The sequence below is a fragment of the Dipodomys merriami genome, unplaced genomic scaffold (genome assembly GCF_024711535.1).
Source record: "Dipodomys merriami isolate MVZ:Mamm:240054 unplaced genomic scaffold, mDipMer1.0.p SCAF_16, whole genome shotgun sequence".
NCBI lineage: Eukaryota > Metazoa > Chordata > Mammalia > Rodentia > Heteromyidae > Dipodomys > Dipodomys merriami.
Genome location: NW_027202937.1, coordinates 3,767,118 through 3,785,863, shown reverse-complemented (window position 1 = coordinate 3,785,863; position 18,746 = coordinate 3,767,118). Strand labels below are relative to the sequence as shown.

The 18,746-nt window shown below is 52.9% G+C and overlaps 2 protein-coding genes across 3 annotated transcripts in view; one reads left to right on the top strand and one right to left on the bottom strand.

The window, feature by feature from the left end:
* The window catches only part of Cul9 (cullin 9), a 37,308-nt gene extending 24,114 nt beyond the window's left edge, over window positions 1–13,194 (top strand). Inside the window, exons 27-41 of one of the 2 annotated variants that reach the window (XM_070023689.1) lie at window positions 1,997–2,142; window positions 2,268–2,397; window positions 2,553–2,752; window positions 3,141–3,391; window positions 4,438–4,783; window positions 9,337–9,477; window positions 9,588–9,752; window positions 9,985–10,148; window positions 10,949–11,042; window positions 11,438–11,512; window positions 11,620–11,730; window positions 11,834–11,951; window positions 12,179–12,312; window positions 12,689–12,762; window positions 12,836–13,194. In XM_070023689.1, the coding sequence (XP_069879790.1) occupies window positions 1,997–2,142; window positions 2,268–2,397; window positions 2,553–2,752; window positions 3,141–3,391; window positions 4,438–4,783; window positions 9,337–9,477; window positions 9,588–9,752; window positions 9,985–10,148; window positions 10,949–11,042; window positions 11,438–11,512; window positions 11,620–11,730; window positions 11,834–11,951; window positions 12,179–12,312; window positions 12,689–12,762; window positions 12,836–13,043 (2,357 nt within the window). In that variant the 3' untranslated portion in view covers window positions 13,044–13,194. Of the gene's footprint in view, window positions 1–1,996; window positions 2,143–2,267; window positions 2,398–2,552; window positions 2,753–3,140; window positions 3,392–4,437; window positions 4,784–9,336; window positions 9,478–9,587; window positions 9,753–9,984; window positions 10,149–10,948; window positions 11,043–11,437; window positions 11,513–11,619; window positions 11,731–11,833; window positions 11,952–12,178; window positions 12,313–12,622; window positions 12,763–12,835 lie in introns of both variants that reach the window. The other variant, XM_070023688.1, reaches the window with a different exon arrangement.
* A 1,092-nt stretch (window positions 13,195–14,286) lies between these two features.
* Window positions 14,287–16,806, bottom strand: Dnph1 (2'-deoxynucleoside 5'-phosphate N-hydrolase 1). The gene is made up of 4 exons (XM_070023498.1): window positions 16,593–16,806; window positions 14,826–14,894; window positions 14,604–14,714; window positions 14,287–14,476 (listed from the first exon to the last, which is right to left on the bottom strand). Exons 1-4 carry the CDS (start codon window positions 16,804–16,806, stop codon window positions 14,337–14,339), a joined length of 534 nt encoding a protein of 177 aa, XP_069879599.1. The 3' UTR covers window positions 14,287–14,336.
* Window positions 16,807–18,746: the final 1,940 nt, after the last annotated feature.

Below are 18,746 nucleotides of genomic sequence, written 5' to 3'. Positions count from 1 at the left end.
ATGGCCAGTACAGTGACACATATCTCAGTTACACAGGAAGTGGAGGAAGGAGGATCCAGAGGTCAAAGCCAGCCCACACAAAGTTAGCACCACCTATCTCAAACATAAAATACAAACCAAAGGGCTGGAGGTGTGGCTCAAGTATCTGAGCACTTGCCTGGCAAATTAGAGGCCTGGAGTAGAGTCTGGCAGTTTACTTCGTGTGTGTGTGTGTGTGTGTGTGCATGTGTGTGCGCATTCCTGCCTGGCAAGTGTGTGTGTGTGTGTGTGTGTGTGTGTGTGTGTGTGTGTGTGTGTGTGTGTGTGTGTGTGTGTGTGTGTGTGTGTGTGTGTGTGTGTGTGTGTGTGTGTGTGTGTGTGTGTGTGTGTGTGTGTGTGTGTGTGTGCATTCCTGCACAGGCTAAGACTTAAACTCAGGGCCTTTGGGTACTGTCCCTGATTTTTTTTTTCTCAAAGCTAGTGTTTTATCAATTGAGCTATAACTCCACTTCCAGCTTTTTGTTGTTGGTCGTAGGGCTTGAACTCTGGGCCTGGGCGCTGTCCCTCAGCTCTTCAGCTCAAGGCTAACGCTCTATCATTTGAGCCACAGCACCACTCTCGGCTTTTTCTGCTTGTATGGTGCTGAGGAATCGAACCCAGGGCCTTATACATGCAAGGCAAGCACTCTAACCACTAAGCCACCTTCCCAGCCCCATACTTCCAGCTTTTGATGGTTAATTGGAGGCAAGAGTCTCACAGACTTTTCTGCCTGTGCTGGCTTCAAACCGTGATCCTCAGATCTCAGCCTTCTGAGTAGCTAGGATTACAGGCATGAGTCACCGGCGCCAAGCCCTGAGCCTCTTTTGCTCAAGGCCAGCTGCCTACCACTTGAGCCACAGCGCCACTTCCAGCTTTAATAAATGGTAGGTAGTATTTTGTGTTAGAATTTAAGCTTCTGAGGAGACTGTGCCTTTAGAATGTATCTTCATTAATAGCACTATGTGGGTTTCCCTGAAGTACAGTTTATACAAAAAAGCTGAATTTTCCCATTAGTTTTTTGTTTGTTTGTTTTTTGGTTGATCATGGGGCCTGAACTCTGGGCCTGGGCACTGTCCCTCAGCTCTTCAGCTCAAGGCTAGCATTCTACCACTTGAGCCACAGCACCATTTCCGGGTCTTTCTGCTTATGTGGTGCTGAGGAATCGAACCCAGGGCCTCTTGCAAGCAAGGCAAGCACTCTACCACTGAGCCACCTTCTGGCCCTTTTCTTTGGTCAGTCATGGGGCTTGAACTCTGATCCTGGGCACTATCCCTGAGCTCTTCAGCTTAAGGCGAGTGCTCTACCACTTGAGCTACAGCACCACTTCCAGTTTTCTGGTGGTTTATTGGAGATAAGAGTCTCATAGACTTTCCTGCCCGGGCTGGCTTTGAACCACAATCCTCAGATCTCAGCCTCCTGAGTAGCTAGGATTACAGGCATGACCCACCAGCACTCAGCTAGGTTTTTTTTGGGGTTTTTTGTTTTTGTTTTTGTTTTTAAATAATATGTTCATTGGTTTCCTTCAAAGATGACTAATGAGGGGCTGGGAAGGTAGCTCAGTGGTAGAATGCTTGCCTTGCATGCATGAGGCCCTGAGTTCGATTCCTCAGCACCACATAAGCAAAAAGAAAAAGCTGGAAGTGGTGCTGTGGCTCAAGTGGTAGAGTGCTGGCCTTGAGCTGACAAGCTGAGGGACAGCGCCCAGGCCCAGAGTTCAGACCCCATGACCGGACCCCCCCCCCAAAAAAAAAAAAAGATGACTAATGAGGTTTTCTGAAAACATAGATCATTATAAAATCCATCATGCTGGGCTCTGGTGGCTCCACTAGCCTTGAGCTGAAGAGCTGAGGGACAGCGCCTAGCCCAGAATTCAAGCCCCATGACCAACCCCACCCCCCCAAAAAAAATCCATCATTTTGGATTTTAAATTTTTGTGTGTTGTTAACACTTGACTCCTACTCCGCCCCCTTCCTCCCAGGTCAGAACCACCCAGTTCTGGACATGGGGCCACATCGACGGCTGCAGTGGACGTGGTTGGGCCGGGCGGAGCTGCAGTTTGGGAAGCAGGTGCTGCATGTGTCCACTGTGCAGATGTGGCTGCTGCTGAATTTCAATCAGACTGAGGTACCTCAGCCCCCAGCCGCTCCCAGTCATCTCTTTGACTCCTCCTGAACTCTGGTCCTCCTTCCACCCCTCTTCTCTATTTCCCCTTCCTCTTCCTCCTGATTGGCCTTGTTTCTCCTCACCAGGAGGTGTCAGTGGAGGCCTTGCTAAAGGATTCCGACCTCTCCCCAGAGCTGCTGCACCAGGCCCTCCTGCCCCTCACCTCTAAGACTGGCCCTTTGACCCTGCAGGAGGCACAGAACTTTCCACCTGGGGGTAGGCCAGTGGGGACTGGACTGAGCCTGTGCTGCAGAGTGGGGGCTCTGAAGGTTGGGGAGACGGTACTAAAGATCACAATGTTGTACGATTCTTAGTCCTCACTCAGATATCCCTCCTTGTCCCTGGGTGTCTGACTTGGGACTGGGTTCCAGGGGTACTGCGACTTCGTGAGCCTGGGACCCCGTCCAATGAAGAGGCTCTGTGGCTGATACCGCCCCAGACATACCTGAATGTAGAGAAGGATGAGGGCCGCACCCTGGAGCAGAAGAGGAACCTCTTAAGCTGCCTTCTTGTCCGTATTCTCAAAGCCCACGGGGAAAAAGGCCTCCACATTGATCAGCTGGTTTGTCTGGTAGGCGCAGCGGGGACTGTGCTGGGGGAAGGAAATGTCACACCTGGGGTTGGGATGGAACCAGAGGTCCTCACAAGGGAAGGAGACTCCCATGAGACCTCTGTTAGCTGACATTTACATGTGGATTTGCTATTCCTGACAGGGCAGGGCAGTAGGCAGAAAGTAGAGGTAAGACATAAGTGTTGACCACATGGACAATGAAACCTTTAAGTCTTCACAATAATCCTACAAAGTGGATATCATTATTTTATCCCATTTGAAGATAAGAAAACTGAGGCATGGGAAAGTTAATAACTTATTCAGAGTCTCATGGCCAGTAAATGGTGAGCTAGTCACTGAACCCAGGTCTAGGTAAGAGTAGCTTCCTTGTTTCTTTCCTCCCATCCAGGTGCTGGAAGCCTGGCAGAAGGGTCCAAATCCCCCTGGGAGCCTGGGTCGTGCTGTTGCTGGGGGCGTGGCCTGTACCAGCACCGACGTCCTCTCTTGCATCCTGCACCTCCTGGGCCAGGGCTACGTGGAGCGCCGTGATGACCGGCCGCAGATCCTGATGTATGCCACTCCAGAGCCCATGGGGCCCTGCCGGGGCCAGGCAGATGTCCCCTTCTGTGGCAACAAAAGCACCAAGACCTTCAAGCCTAGGTAGCCATCTTTACCTCTGTCCCCTTCAACCAAGCCAGTTGGTCAGTTGGGCTTGAACTCAGAACCTGGGTGCTGTCCCTGAGCTCTTTTACTCAAGGCTAGTGCTCTGCCACTTTGAGCCACAACACTACTTCCAGTTTTCTGGTGTTTAGTTGGAGATAAGAATCTCATGCACTTTCCTGGATGGGGTGCCTTTGAACTGTGATCCTCAGAGCTCAGCCTTCTGAATAGCTAGGATAACAGGCATGAGCCACTTGAGCTCGGCTGCTTTATTTTTTTCTATCTCTATTATTTCTCCTACTTCGCAATTCTTCATTCTCCCAGCACCACCACCTGCTTCCTTGCCAATCAGGAGCCTTGCTTTCCCCATCCTAGAGCCAGCCCTTGGGTGAAGAACCAGACACGCTGACTCTTTGATAGATGTCTCTCATTGTAAGGAAATAGGAAATATTCTGTAACTATGTATGGGAGTATTAACTTAGCACTCTGCTCCTTGAAATATGCAAATGTTCAAGTTCATTCTGCTGGTCATTTGTTATGGACCTCCGCTAATCAGTCAGCATCCTGACACTTCCAGCATTACATCCAATTCACCAGCAGCCATTGTGGCACTGCTTTTCATGCCTGCTGTTTGCATGGCATACAAAGTGAATTCTCCAAAGCAATCTTTCTTGGAGTTTATCAGATATAGACCTATCACCTGGAAGGGTTAACTGTAGATCCCGGTTCATTGATATACTCTATGACACCTGTATCATCACCTGTAGCAAGGCTGGACACTCCTGTTTGACACGAGAGATGCTGTTGCACCTCTGGGTGGGGGCCTGCAGTGAATTGTCCCATCCACTCTCCTTCACTTTGCACCCCAATCCCTGCAGGACTCACCATCATTGCTACTGCCAGCCAAAGTGCTCTGTCCTGATGCTGCTTGGGTAGTTATTCTAACACTGCTGGGGCAGGTGGGGAGTTGAGGCCTTGGTAGGGGTCAGTCTATAGGTTATAAGCAGGGCATCAATACTAAGCACTGTCTCTTATCTCCCTCCAAGCCCAGAAGCTGTGGTGGCCCTTGCATCTCTGCAGCTGCCTGCAGGCCGCACTATGAGCCCCCATGAGGTAGAAGGGTTGATGGAGCAGACTGTGCGGCAAGTACAAGAGACACTGAATATAGAACCAGATGTGGCACAGCACCTTTTGGCTCATTCCCACTGGGGTGCCGAACAGCTGCTACAGAGCTACAGTGATGACCCAGAGCCACTACTGCTGGCAGCCGGGCTGTGTGTGCCCCAGGCCCAGGCCGTGCCCACACGCCCAGACCACTGCCCTGTCTGTGTCAGCCCCCTGGGCCCGGATGACGACTTGCCCTCCCTCTGCTGCATGCACTGTTGCTGTAAGGTGAGGCCTCCCTGTCTCCTGTGTTTCTGCCTTCCTCCTGAATGCAGGTGCCTTGAAACCTCTGGGATCTGGCTCAGCACTGCCATTTTTTCTAACCTGGATGATGTTGGGTGCATCTCTCGCTCTATTTTTCTTATATGTACATGGTATACCAGGGTTATACACCAAGCTCTGGGTCTCCTCTCCCTGTCCCTGTCCTTCTCCTTCTCTTTTTCCTTCTGTCTCTCCTCTCTTCTCCCCTCTCTCCTCTCTCTCTCCCCTCTCCCTCTCCCTCTCCCCTCTCCATCTTTTTCTCCTGTCTTCTCTTTCTTTTTCTTTCTTTTTTCTTTTCTTTCTTTCATTCTCTCACACTCACTCTCTCCTTTCTTTTCTTTTTTTTTTTTTTTTGTCAGTCGTGGGTCTTGATCTCTGAGCTTGGGCACTGTCCTTGTGCTCTTCAGCTCAAGGTGAACACTCTACCACTTGAGCCACAGCACCACTTCTGGTTTTCTAGCCGTTTATTGGAGATAAGAGTCTCACAAACTTTCCTGCCTGGGCTGGCTTTGAACCGAGATCCTCAGATATCAGCCTCCTAAGTAGCTAGGATTACAGGCTTGAGCCACAGGCTCCCAGCTTCCTTTTTTTTTTTTCTTTTATTGTGAAAATATCATACAGAGGGGTTACAATTACATGGGCAAGGTAATGAGTACATTTCTTATCAAGCATTGTTGCCTCCTCCTTTGTTTCCCCTTCCCTTTTTTTTTTTTTTGTCTGTCATGGGGGCTGAACTCTGGGCCTGGGCACTGTCTCTGAGCTCTTCAGCTCAAGGCTAGTGCCCTACCACTTGAGCCACAGCGCCACTTCCGGCTTTTTTTCTGCTTATGTAGTGCTAAGGAATGGAACCCAGGGCCTCATGCATGCAAGGCAAGCACTCTACCACTGAGCCACCTTCCCAGCCCTACAATATGGTTTTCTAACTCTGCTGCATGTTGTAATCGCTAGGCACTTGTAAAGGTCCTCAGCCTTAGAATATACCCAGACCAATTAAGTCACAACCTCTGAGAGGAAACTCAGGCATCTAGAGTTTGAAGTCTCTCAGCTTATTCCAATTATCAGCCAAGTCAGAGAATGTGTGTGTACATATACATATATGTTTGGACATGCATATATAATGCAGACTATGCGTTAAGGCAGTTTGTAAACGAGGAAAAGTTATCAGTGACTGGAGTTTAAATATTTTCTTATCACCACTCAACACCTTATCTCAGAACACCACTTTGCTTATCATGTATTCTCATTTACTTCACAGATAAAAGAAATGGTATAGACCAGAAAATAGCACGACAAGAGGGAGGGAGGGCATTGAGGGAAGTCAGGCCTGCTGCTAGAAAGCAACACAGAATAAGCAGTAGATGGGAAATGACCAACTTCAGAGGCGGGAAGAAGGGGGTGAGTGCTGGGCCCAGAGTGCTGGGCCCAGAGTCTGAAAGCCCTGCCTCCCAGCTCTTTCCAATTCACATCACACCTGCCCAGGGCATCACCTTAACAGGATTGCTCCCTGCTGCGTGAACTCTAGCTGCCTCTCCCAGCGCCCCCCAGTGGTGGGTGATTAGACAGGCGCCTCTGCGTGTGTGTGTGCTTGCCTTTTCTCTGTCCCCTTTGCTCTGCTCTTAGATGCTTCTCGCCTGGTTCCTTAGGCCCCTTCTTGTTTTCTTTGTATGTTTACTCAACTAAAATTTATCATGGACCCACTATATTAATGGTGCTGCATGCTGGATGAGGGAGTAAAAACCCAAACAAGAAGTGATCTAAGAGCTTCTAACAACAGCAGCCAATACTTACAGGGCTCATTCTGGGCCGGGCACTATGCTGCATGTATGCACTTTTCTACTTACTTGTAGACTGTTCTGAGGTAGGAGTTTTCATACCTCCAGACCTTATTTGTATTTTTTTTGTCCAGTTCTGGAACTTGAACTCAGAGCCTGGGCACTGTCCCTCAGCTTCTTTGTGCTTAAGGCTAGTGCTCTACCAGTTGAGCCAAAGTGCCACTTCCAGTACGGGTTATTTTTGAGATGAGGTCTCATTTCTGCCCAGGAATACACCTGATCCCTAATCATATCTTTTGTTTTCCCATTGTGGCCTAGGTGATAGGTGCGTATCACCCAGCTTCTTCCATTGGAATGGACTCCAGCAGACTTGTCTGTCTAGCTGGCTTTGAGCCATGAGCCTCTGGATCTCAGCTTCCCAAGTAGTTCAGGGCAGGTTTTTTTTGTTTTTGTGTTTTGAGAGGTCTAAATGGGAGTCATGATTAAAAGGCCAACGAACTCAGGCAGACTCTCATCACAAAGACCTGCAGCCCTGCGAATACCATGAGAGTAGAAGAGGAAAGAAAAAGCAGAAAACAATACCAACAAACCAGATGAGCTCCAATGGAGAGCTGAAGTGGGCCGGCATGGTGCTGGAGAGGAGACAGGAGACAAGACACCAACACAAAGACCTGTGGCAAGGCATCATGGGGCCTGAGCCGGTCCAGACCTAAATAGGGTCAGGGCAGGGGGCAGGGTCACAGGAGCCTGAGAGTTCACGACCTAAGACTGGCAGGTCCAGTAACCTATTGTCCAACTTCCTGCTTTGCAGGGCAGGGAATGTTTTGTTTTTGTTTTGTTTTGTTTTTTTTGAGAAAAATAGGAGCTGTGTGGCTCTGTGAGGTTTGAGCTGCTTGCTGGACACGGTGGGACAGGCAGGTAGTCAGTAGATTTTGAATTTGGAATGAAATGGAAGAGGCCTAGATGACATTACCCAGGAAGAAACAAGCAGCAAGCTGAGCCCAGAGCATCTGCCGCCCAGTGGAGATGCACACACAGGCAGCCTGAGAATGTGACTGAGAAAAACAGGCTGATTGAAGAAAAGTCTCAGCGAAGTAAATGAGCAAGTCCCAGCTGAGTGGCACAAAGAGCAAGGCCAAAGAAGTCAGAGGAAGACAGCCCAGTGTCTGGGGCGGGGGGGGGGGGGGGGGGGGGGCGGTGTGGAGGCTTCCAGTGTGAACTCTGCCAGAGGATCGGTGACAGCACTGGGTCTCCCCTTGGACTGACAGTGGCAAAACCCTAAGTCGAGAGGCCCCTGTGGGGAGTGGGGGACTGCCAGACTCAGATGCTAGGATTCTGTCCCAGAGGACTGTGGGAAGCCCGGGGCACTGCACGCCTGCAGGTGCAGGCTGTGAATTTTACGGTCAACTCTCCAATTTGTGTGTGTGTGTCCCTGCCAAAGGTTTAGTTTGGTTCTTTTCTGGGCATAAAAGTTGTCTAGTCACATGCTTCATGTGTGTGCTGGAGCCTTATGCCACAGCTGCAGGACTGGTCATTTGGGAAAGCTCAGCTACCGGTGGTAGAATGGACAGGAGTTGTTAATGGAATATTTTAGGAGCTGATTTCCAGCCGTGTATATAGTGGCCTGCATGAGGAGAGGGTGAGGAGGAAGGCCATGTATCAGGAGGCTCTTGCAGTGGGTAGGGATGAGGCATAAGGGCCTCTGATGTAGGGTGGGGCAGGGGTATGGGAGTGAGAGGAAAGGATCTGATGCTGGTGACTTAGGGAGATGGTGATAGGTTGGCCAGAACTGGGGGCCGGGGGGGGGGAGAGTGTCTGTGGAAGGCGTGGTCCTGGGGAGGCTGGAACATCAGGATAGAGATGTGCAGATGAGATCAGAGCCCTGCTGCCCACACAGGGGACTGTAACTCAGTAGGGGAAAAGCTACCCACTTTCCTAGACCTCCTTTCTGTCTGACCTTCATCAGATCTTTTGCTGTGATGAATACCTGAGAGAAACAATTTAGGGGAGGAAAGATTTCTTTGGCTCATGGTTTCAGATAGTTAAGAGTCAGCTGGCTCCATTGCTTCTGGCAAGGCAGAAACATTGAGGGTGGAAGGGCATGGCCGAACAGAGCTGCTTCCCTCAGAGACAGGAAGGGGCCAGGGACAAGATGCCCTTCAAAAGCAAGTCCTTGTGACTTACTTTCTCCAACCAAACTCCACCTTCCATAGTCCTCCTACCACCTCCCAGTAATCTATTCCATTTTGGCATTGGAGATTGAACCCAAGGCCTTGTACTTGCTAAAGTCTGTTTGGATTTTTTTCCCCCTTTTCTCTCTCTTTTTTAAAAAAATATTTATTCGGATTTTGAATGCATCAGTGCTAGTCCACTGACAAGGGCCTCATGATCAGTCACTTCTCAGAAGACGCATCTGTGAGCATCGTGACTGTGAGCATTCATCCATGAGCCAAAACACAACACTGATGTCTCCATCGTTTTCTTTCTTGATTTTTTCTTACCCACTTCCTTCATGGCTGTCCAACAGTAATTCTAATTAAGCCAAGACCCAGCCCCTCACATCCTCAGAGACAACTATAGTGAGGGTCCATCCCTGGAAATGCAGGGAGGCGGGAAGGCGGATCTGCGGAGGTGGATCTAGGAACAGGCTGGCTCCGGCTTTCCATGTGGCCAGTGGCTGGGAGGAGAGGCGCAGGGGGAGGTACAGTGCCCCTTTCTCTGAGCAGCCCCCTCCTTGTGTTCTCCCAGTCTTGCTGGAATGAATATCTGACCACTCGGATCGAGCAGAACCTTGTACTGAATTGTACCTGCCCCATCGCCGACTGCCCCGCCCAGCCCACCGGCGCCTTCATCCGGGCCATCGTCTCTTCACCAGAGGTCATCTCCAAGGTAGCCCCCTCCCCGCTGAGCTGAAGAGGGCAAGCCCCAGGGGACGGCTGGCCTGGCACTGTGCCTTGGGGCAAGCCATGTCCTCATGTTGTGGCACGTGTGGCCCACAGTACGAGAAGGCCCTGCTGCGAGGCTATGTGGAAAGCTGCTCCAACCTGACCTGGTGCACCAACCCCCAGGGCTGCGACCGAGTCCTGTGCCGCCAGGGCCTGGGCTGCGGGACCACCTGCTCCAAGTGCGGCTGGGCTTCCTGCTTCAACTGTAGCTTCCCTGAGGTGGGTGCCCCCTCCCCGCCCCATCCCTCCCCAAGAGACTTACTTAGACTCCTCCCCTACTCAGCACCCTCCGTGTGACCTGTCTTCATTCTCCCACTGGTTGAACTGTGTCCCCCTCAACCCCACCCCCACCCCCACCTCGCAGGTCCTCCCGTGTCACCCGCCTTCCCATGGAGCGAAGAGTGCTGCCCTACTAGGGCTTAGCTGTGTCCCTGCCTCCCTCCTGCTCCAGGCACACTACCCTGCCAGCTGTGGCCACATGTCCCAGTGGGTCGATGACGGTGGCTATTACGATGGCATGAGCGTGGAGGCCCAGAGCAAGCACCTGGCCAAGCTCATCTCCAAACGCTGCCCCAGCTGTCAGGCTCCCATTGAGAAGAACGAGGGGTGTCTGCAGTAAGAAGGGGTGATGGGGGCATCAGAGGGCAAGGGAGAAGCGGGGGAGGCTGGCAGTAAGAGACAGGTTTATAATGAAGCTCGCTCATGAAATCAGTCACCCCTCAGTGGCTTCCCCCACAGCAGCTTCTTCCTTTATCTTGGTGTTCCTTCCCCCACTCTGTGTGTGTGTGTGTGTCTGTGCATGCATGCGTGCGCGCACTCAGGAGTGCATGCCAGCCACAGTACTGGGGACTGAACTCAGGACTCTGAGATCTTTTTTTTTTTTTGGTTGTGGGGCTTGAACTCTGGGCCTGGGCGCTGTCCCTCAGCTCTTCAGCTCAAGGCTAGCGCTCTACCACTTGAGCCACAGCGCCACTTCCGGCTTTTTCTGCTTATGTGGTGTTGAAGACTCGAGCTCAGGGCCTCAGGCATGCAAGGCAAGCGCTCTACCACTGAGCCACCTTCCCAGCCCCTCTGAGATCTATTTTGCTTGTTTTTTTTTTTCTTTTTTTCACTCAAGGCTGGCACTTTACCACTTGGGCCACACCCTTACTTACATCTTTGGCTTCAAACCAGTCCTCAGATCTCCTGAGTAGTGAGGGTTACAGACGAGCCTTCTTCCCTGGTTTTCCTCCCCCTACTTTTAAGTTTATACAATATGGGGAAGTGCAAGAGCAGGGATGCACGCAGCGTGGTGGATGGAGGCGGAGGATGGAGGCCAGAGGCCTGGGTCATGGTCACTTGTGCCCAGGCCTCTGGTGCTGTGGTCAGGCTTGCCCAGAGGTAGGTGCCCTCTGACTGGCTTGCTTCCTTCACAGCATGACTTGTGCCAAGTGTAACCATGGATTCTGTTGGCGCTGCCTCAAATCCTGGAAGCCCAATCACAAGGACTACTACAATTGCTCAGCCATGGTAAGGGGCTGTGTCTGCCGTGTGACCATGGTTACAGGGACAAAGGCTCAGCAGAGAGAGGACAGGAACCACTTTTGTCTGTACTGAGCAGTTTTTCCAGGGGTCTTCATCTTCAGAATCGCATGGCTCCCTTGGAGGGAGCTGCAGAGAGGCAGGGGAGGGTGGGACATGGGCAGGTGCCAGCACAGAGCAACGAGTCTGGAGTCGGCCTGCTCCAGCATTGTGTGTAGCTCTGGGCATGTCTCAACATGGCCACCTGTGAAGGGGTTCGTGGGACGTGACCTGCCCAGGCAGGAGGATGAAATGGAGATCTTCGGGGTGAAGTGGCTGTTCTCACTCTTAACCGCACCCTATCCAAACAAATGATCCAGCCCCCGCCCCGCATGCCCATACAGGTGAGCAAAGCGGCTCGCCAGGAGAAGCGGTTCCAGGACTATAATGAGCGGTGCACTTTCCACCACCAGGCCCGGGTGAGCAGTGGCCCCGGGTGGGTGGGTGAGGCCTGAGGGCTGGGCTGGCTCCCTGGGGAGGGGCAGGCTGCCGCCCAAGGGGCTGTGCTGAGCGCCTTCCTCGGCAGGAGTTTGCTGTGAACCTTCGGAACCGGGCCTCTGCCATCCACGAGGTGCCCCCGCCCAGATCCCTCACCTTCCTCAATGATGCGTGCCGAGGCCTCGAACAGGCTCGAAAGGTTGTGGGGGGGGGAGGGGAGGAGGGCCAGGGACAGGAAGGGGGGAGGGGGAAGCACTGGCACCCAGCCTCAGGCAGGAAGAGCTGACTTGGGGCTCCCCTAGGTGCTGGCCTATTCCTGCGTCTACAGCTTCTACAGCCAGGACACGGAGTACATGGATGTGGTAGAACAGCAGACCGAGAATCTGGAGCTGCACACGAATGCCCTGCAGATCCTCCTGGGTGAGCCGGGCGCCTCTCCTCCGCCCACCGCTAGCATCCACTGCCCAGCCAGTCAGCTCGCACCGCGAAGCCGTCCCGCCACACCTCCCCAATGCCTGCGGTAGGGGTCAGAGGCCACAGATGTTCCCAGCATCTGGATGCTGGGCTGCAGCCTCTGGCACTTAGTGGGAGGAGGGCGTGGCTGGGATGGGGAGGAGGCAGTCAGCCCGGTGTCTGCCCCCCTGCAGAGGAGACGCTGCTGCGCTGTGGAGACCTGGCGTCCTCCCTGCGCCTCCTGAGACCCGGCTGCCTGAGCACGGGCCTGGAGCTGCTGCGGCGGATCCAGGAGAGGCTGCTGGCCATCCTGCAGCATTCCACCCAGGTGCGCCCGGCCCTGCCCTGGGTGCCTGTCCCAGCTCCCCGCCAGCCTGCGGGGTGCATCTCTCAGAGGACTGTTCGAGATGTGGATTAAGATCCCCGGGTGTGAGGGGTCTCCCTGGTTCTTCCCAGCTCTAGTTCGCAGGTGCCCAGCTCACAGCATGCCCTCGGTACTCTCCGTGGGGTAACGTGGGCAAAAAAAGACAAGAACATATGCCAAGTGCCTTGAGCACAGGGAGCCCAGCTAGAGAGCCTTGGAGAGAAGGCGCAAGGCAGCGGGGGAAGGGCCAGGTCAAAGGGAGCCTCGCCCGCAGGAGACGCCAAGCCACAGGCCCAGTGTCCTCTGCGCGCCTGCTCCACGTGCTCCCATCTCCTCTCAGGACTTCCGGGTCGGTCTCCAGAGCCCATCAGCCGACGCCTGGGAGCCAAAGGGATCCAACGTGCCCAGCGGCCAGTGAGTAGAGCGGGGCAGACCCAAAGCGGGCAGCGGGGGGCCGGCCTGCTCTGAGTGTGGTGACCCTCCCCAGACCCCAGGGCTCCTCGGGGCTGGAAGCAGAGGAGGAGGAAGAGGAGGAGGAGGAGGAAGAGGACGAGGATGATGTGCCCGAGTGGCAGCAGGAGTTTGATGAGGAGCTGGACAACGACAGCTTCTCCTACGACGAGGAGTCGGAAAACCTGGACAGAGAGACGTTCTTCTTTGGTGACGAGGACGAAGACGACGAGGGCTATGACTGAGCGGGGAGGCGCAGGAATCACCTGCAGCAGCCCTGCCAGCGTCGGGGCGGGCGGGGGGCGGGGAGTTCAGCGTTTCTCGGGCAGGGGAGAGGGGTTCCCAGCGTCCGGCACCTTCTTCTGTTTACTGAATAAATTTCCTTTTTTTCACATATTTTTCCGGAAGCAAGCTGGACAGCTGCCCCAGGGCTGGTCACGTCAGCTCCCCGGACCTCTCCTTCCGGCCAGCTCCCCTCATTTACTGTTTATTTATTTAGTCAGTTATGGATCTTGAACTCTGAGCCTGGGCGCTGTCCCTCAGCTCTTCAGCTCAAGGCTAGTGTTCTACCACTTGAGCCACAGCACCACTTCTGGCTTTTTCTGTTTATGTGTTACTGAGGAATTGAACCCAGGGCCTCATACTTGCACGGCAAGCACTCTACCACTGAACCAGCTTCTCAGCCCCTGGTTTTTTTTTGTTTGTTTTTTTGCCAGTCCTGGGGCTTGAACTCTGGCTTTGGGCGTTGTCTCTGAGCTTTTTGTTCAAGGCTAGCACTCTACCACTTGAGCCACAGCACCACTTCCAGCTTTTTCTGGTGGTTAATTGGAGATTAATAAGAGTCTCATGGACTTTCCTGTCTGGGCTGGCTTTGAACCACGATCCTCAGATCGCAGCCTCCTGAGTAGCTAGGATTACAGGTGTGAGCCACCGGCTCACTGGCTTATTTACAGTTTCCTTTAGCCTTCCAGATTCTTCTGTCCTCACAAACAGCCCACAGCAGACCCATCTGACCTAAGCTGACAGGAGATGAAAGTCTGTGTGGCCAGATTCAGATCCAGCCTGGCTCCAGCCCCACACCTGCCTTCTCCAATTCCTTAGTGAGATAACCAACACTTTGGGGGCTAAAGATGTTTAGAATCTGTCTGCACCCTAACATGAGCCAGTGGCTAATACCTATAATAGTTGCCAATCAGGAGACAAAGAACTGAAGGATCTTGGTTTGAAGCTAGCCTGTGCAGAGAAGTCTGAGAGACTTCATCTACAAAATAATCAACAAAAAGCACAGTTGGGAGGGATGGCTCAAGAGGCAGGGAGCCAAGCAAGCAAGCCAAGTGAGGCCCAAATACTGCAAAAAAAAAAAAAAAATTAAAATAACCCACACCAAACTAATGGAGTGGTGTGGGAAAGGGTTATTACTGAGTTTTGCTGCTCCACTATGACTACAACACAGACAAACCTGGGCAGGGGCAATACCAGAGCCATGGCAGAGGTCAGAAGGATTTAATGGGGTGGGGTGGGGTGTTAAGTCCAGCAGTTCAGTCCCTGGGGACAGCCACCCGAGCAGAAGGCTCAGCCTCAAAGTATCGGTCCAGCATGGCCTCCACCTCTTCCTCTTCATAGTCCCACACCTGGAACCTTGAGCCGTCCGCTGCTCCCCGGATCATGGCTGAAAGCACTGGTGGGGAGCAGGGGTGGAGTAGGGCCACCTCCTTTTCACTGTCCCCCACTTCACAGCTGCCCCAGCCACCAAGGAAGGAGCAGCAGGATTCACAAAAGCCATAGGGGAAGATTGGGGTGCTCACCTCGGCCAGACCGCGGGCGGAACAGACACAGGATGTTCTTATGGAGGGCCACGGCCCGGCCAAGCTCGTAGCCGACACCCAAGGAGGGCTGCGTCACCTCAGCCACAACCACTGGGGAGAAAGAGGAGTGCTCAGCCCTGGACCTGGGGTTCATGGGCATGTGTAGAGGGAATTCTAGGGAGGCCCCAGGAATCCACCATCCCAGAGGAGGGAGGAACTCACCATCTGCCTGCTGCAGCCAGGCCAAATCCCGCTGATGGATGTGCCGGTCACCCCCAGCGGCCTCTTCTCCTGTGGGTCAAAGAAGCTGGTCAAGGACGCTTCCTGTCCCAGCTCAGCGGCTCCTGTGTCCTGGCCCTCCTCCACATCCACCCTCCTCAGGGAGGCTTGTGCTAGAGGATGCCCGGGGCCAGCTCTGCCCCAGAGCCCTTCAAAAAGGATGAGGAACGGAAAAGCTTTAAGAAAAATTCAGCCAGGCGCCTGGTGGCTCATGCCTGTCATCCTAGCTACTCAGGAGGCTGAGATCTAAGGATCGAGGTTCAAAGCCAGTCCGGGCAGGAAAAGCCCATGAGACTCTTATCTCCAATTAATCACCAAAAAAACCAGAAGTGGAGCTGTGGCTCAAGTGTTAAAGCACTAGCCTCATGCTGAAAAAGCTCAGGGACAGCGCCCAGGCCCTGAATTTAACCCCAGAAAAGGGAGGGGGGGCTCACATGGGAGGGAGGCTTGGAAGAGAGGCTCAGAGGTTTGAGATCAGCCTGGGTAACATACTGAGACCAAAAAGTAAAGATGCAAAGACTTCATGCTGGGGCTTTTCTTTCCTTCCTTTCTTCTTCTTTTTTTTTTCTGTGCTGGTCCTGATGCTCTAACTTGTCCAGGACACTGTCCCGAGGCTGGTACTCTACCACTTGAACCACAACTCCGCCTCCAGCTTTTTGGTATTTAATTTGGAGATGAGTCTCATGGACTTTCCTGCCCTTTTAGGTGGAGCAGGGAAACCAAGTAAAGGTTTTCTGAGAACTACAAAAGAGTTCTAAGCATGATTTTCAAACTAAGAGCTGAGATTGAGGTGGAAAGGCCCAGAAGCCCACCAGGGTCTGAGGATCACTCAAGCAGACAGGGGAGCAGGTGGTCAGAGAAGTGGGCTCTAAGAGGGCTGATTCTTTGGCAGAGAGGGGGCGTGGTCTGGGATCAGGGGTGGAGTGGGACCTGGGGCAGACAAAGCGCACAGCAGAGCTGCGCTCCCTCATCCCCCATCTGCCACTGGGCAGAGGGCTAGAGGGGGAGGGGGGAAGGCCTGAGGTCCAGGGTGTCATCACCTTCAGCCCTGGGCGAGCACTGGGCCTTGAGTTCAAGCCCCAGGGCTGGCAACAAAACAAAACCGCTGAAAGGAAAGAGAGCCAAGACAGAGGCCCATGGCTCACTCCAGTCATCCTAGCTACCCAGGAGGCTGAGATCTGAAGATCACAGTTCAAAGCCAGCCTGGGCAGGAAAAGCTGTGCAATTTTTTTTTTTTTTTTATTTTTGGGTCCGGTAATGGGGCCTGAACTCTGGGGTTGGGCGCTGTCCCTCAGCTCTTCAGCTCAAGGCTAGCACTCTACTACTTGAGCCACAGCACCACTTCCGGCTTTTTTCTTTTTGCTCATGTGGTGCTGAGGAATCGAACCCAGGGCCTCATGCTTGCAAGGCAAGTGCTCTACCACTGAGCCACCTTCCCAGCCCAAAGCTGTGCAACTCTTATCTCCAATAAACCTACTCAGAAAACCGGAAGTGGCTCCGTGGCTCTAGTGGCAGAGCGCTGGCCTTGACTGAAGAGCGCAGGGACAGTGCCCAGGCCCAGAGTTCAAGACCCACGACTGACAAAAAGAGAGCCAAACGGTGGGATCTGGACAGACGCGTGTCCCGTACCCCCCCCCGTGTCAGAGGCTGGGCGGCGAGAGTGGGGTGCGCCCCGGGCCCCCCACCCCTGCGGCCCGGCCCGACCCTCACCCTGCGCGCCCAGCTCGGCGGCCGCCACGTGCTCGGTGAGCACCGCCCCGAAGCGCCGCAGCCGCCGCACGATGCGCGCGTACAGCGCCCGGTCCTCCCGCCCGCCGCGGATGCTCCCGCAGAAGTACAGGCGCCGGCCCCGCGGCTCCCCGCCGCCCCGCGGCCCCGGCCCCGGCCCCGGCCCCGGCCCCGGCCCCGCCGCCGCCGCCGCCATCGCCGCCCACGTGACCGCCCCGCTCCCGCTCCGCAGTGCGGCCTGGGGCCCGGGAGGGGCGGGGCCGGGGGCGGGGCCGGGGCCCGGACGGGTGGGGGGGCGCCCGCGAGCCCCACCCGCCACCGCTCCCAGCAGGGAACCAGGGGGTGAGAGGAGAGGAGGGGGGCGGGGGACAGCCTGGACACGGGCGCGCGTGCGCGGGCACACACACACACACACACACACACACACACACACACACACACACACACAGAGTGAAGGAAGGGGTGACATTGTCCAAAAAGAAATGTGTGCTTTAGCTGACTTAGGAAACTGGAACCCCTCTGTATATCATTTATAATAACAATAAAATATTTGATAATCAATAAATGATAGACTTTACCCTCGTTTTATTATGACAACAGCATACATACATAAGAAAAAAACCAAATAAAACAACAGGCAGAGTCCTGAGACACTCAGTCCCCCCTTCCCCCAGGAAACGCCCAGCTTCTGCATTCTTCTTGACATAATGACTAAAATACCAAAATAGGAGTTCACGGACAGAAGACATGGTAATATTCATCTCTTTCATGTACCAGAGTTTGAATTCAGTACTTTAAGCGCAGCTGATGCTTTACCATTTCAGCCATGCCTTCAGCTCTGTACTTTTTAGTTAATTGGAAATGTAATTTCTTGAACTTGTCTGTCTATGCTGGCTTCAAACCTCAGTCCTCTAGATCTTAGCCTTCTGAATAGGTAAGATTACAGGCATGAAGCCACTGGTGCCCAGCTGCAGTAATAGTGTGTGTGTGTGTGTGTGTGTGTGTGTGTGTGTGTGTGCATGCGTGTGTGTGTGTGTGTGTGTGTGTGTGTGTGTGTGTGTGTGTGTGCATGCTGGTCCTGGGGCTTGAACTCAGGGCCTAAGCACTGTCCCTGAGCTTGAGTTTTAACAGTTTCCTGCCTGGATGATTTCAAACCTCAGTCCTCAAATCTCACCCTCCTGGTTAGCTAGGATTACAGGCATGAGCCACCTGAGTAGAGCTCTTAACAAATTTTGAGGTACACATACTTTATTGTTCAGTATAGACAGTGCACTGCACAGTGGGTTTGTAGAATTTATTCATGTAGCCTAAGTAATACATTACATCCATTCAACAACTAGTCCCTGCTTTGTCCTAGCCTTTGAGCCTGTGAGTCTGACTACTACAGGTACTTCATATAGCTTGAACTTAAATAATATAATATCTGTCCTCCCGTGACTGGCTTATCTCATTTATCATAATGTCCTTTGGGATCATCCATATTGTACACTTCCGGATTCAAAATATAAAACTCTGGTAATATATAACTCAGTATGATATTAGAGTAAATGTAGATAGTCCAAAGGAGCAAAATGGAAAGCTAAGAAATAAGGCCAACTGATTTTTTTGTGTCGATGTGTATGCTGTGAGGCTTGAATTTAGGGCCTGGCCACTGTCCTTGAGCTCTTTTGCTCAAAGCTATTGCCCTACCACTTTGAACCACAGCACCACTTTCAGTCTTCTGGTGGTTAATTGGAGATAAGTCTCATGAATTTTCCTGGCCAGGCTGGCTTTGAACTGGAATCCTCAGATTTTAGCCTCTTGAGTAAGGAGGATTACAGGTATGAGCCATCGGTATCTGTCCAAACTGATCATTGACAAGAGGAATAAACTGTGGGGAAAGAGCAGCCTTTTCAACAAGTGGGGGGCGGGGGGGAAATTGGGTGCCTCTATGTAAATTGTAGAAGAATTGAATCGGACTCTTTCCTTACACAAATATCCAGGCAAAATGGACTGAAGACTTAAATGTAATGCCTAAGACTGTAAAACTCATGCAAGAAAACATAGAAGAGAACCTCTTTGACATGGATCATGGTGACTATCTTCAGATCTGAGGCCAAAAGCATAGAAAATACAGCAGTGAAGCCGGGTGCCGGT

Coding starts and splice junctions, on each gene's coding strand:
- Dnph1 (XM_070023498.1), bottom strand. CDS start 16,806: ATGGCGGCGGCGGCGGCGGGGCCGGGGCCGGGGCCGGGGCCGGGGCCG. Junction 14,715..14,825: donor CTGGCTGCAGCAGGCAGATG/GTGAGTTCCTCC, acceptor CTTTCTCCCCAG/TGGTTGTGGCTGAGGTGACG. Junction 14,477..14,603: donor CCGCCCGCGGTCTGGCCGAG/GTGAGCACCCCA, acceptor GCTCCCCACCAG/TGCTTTCAGCCATGATCCGG.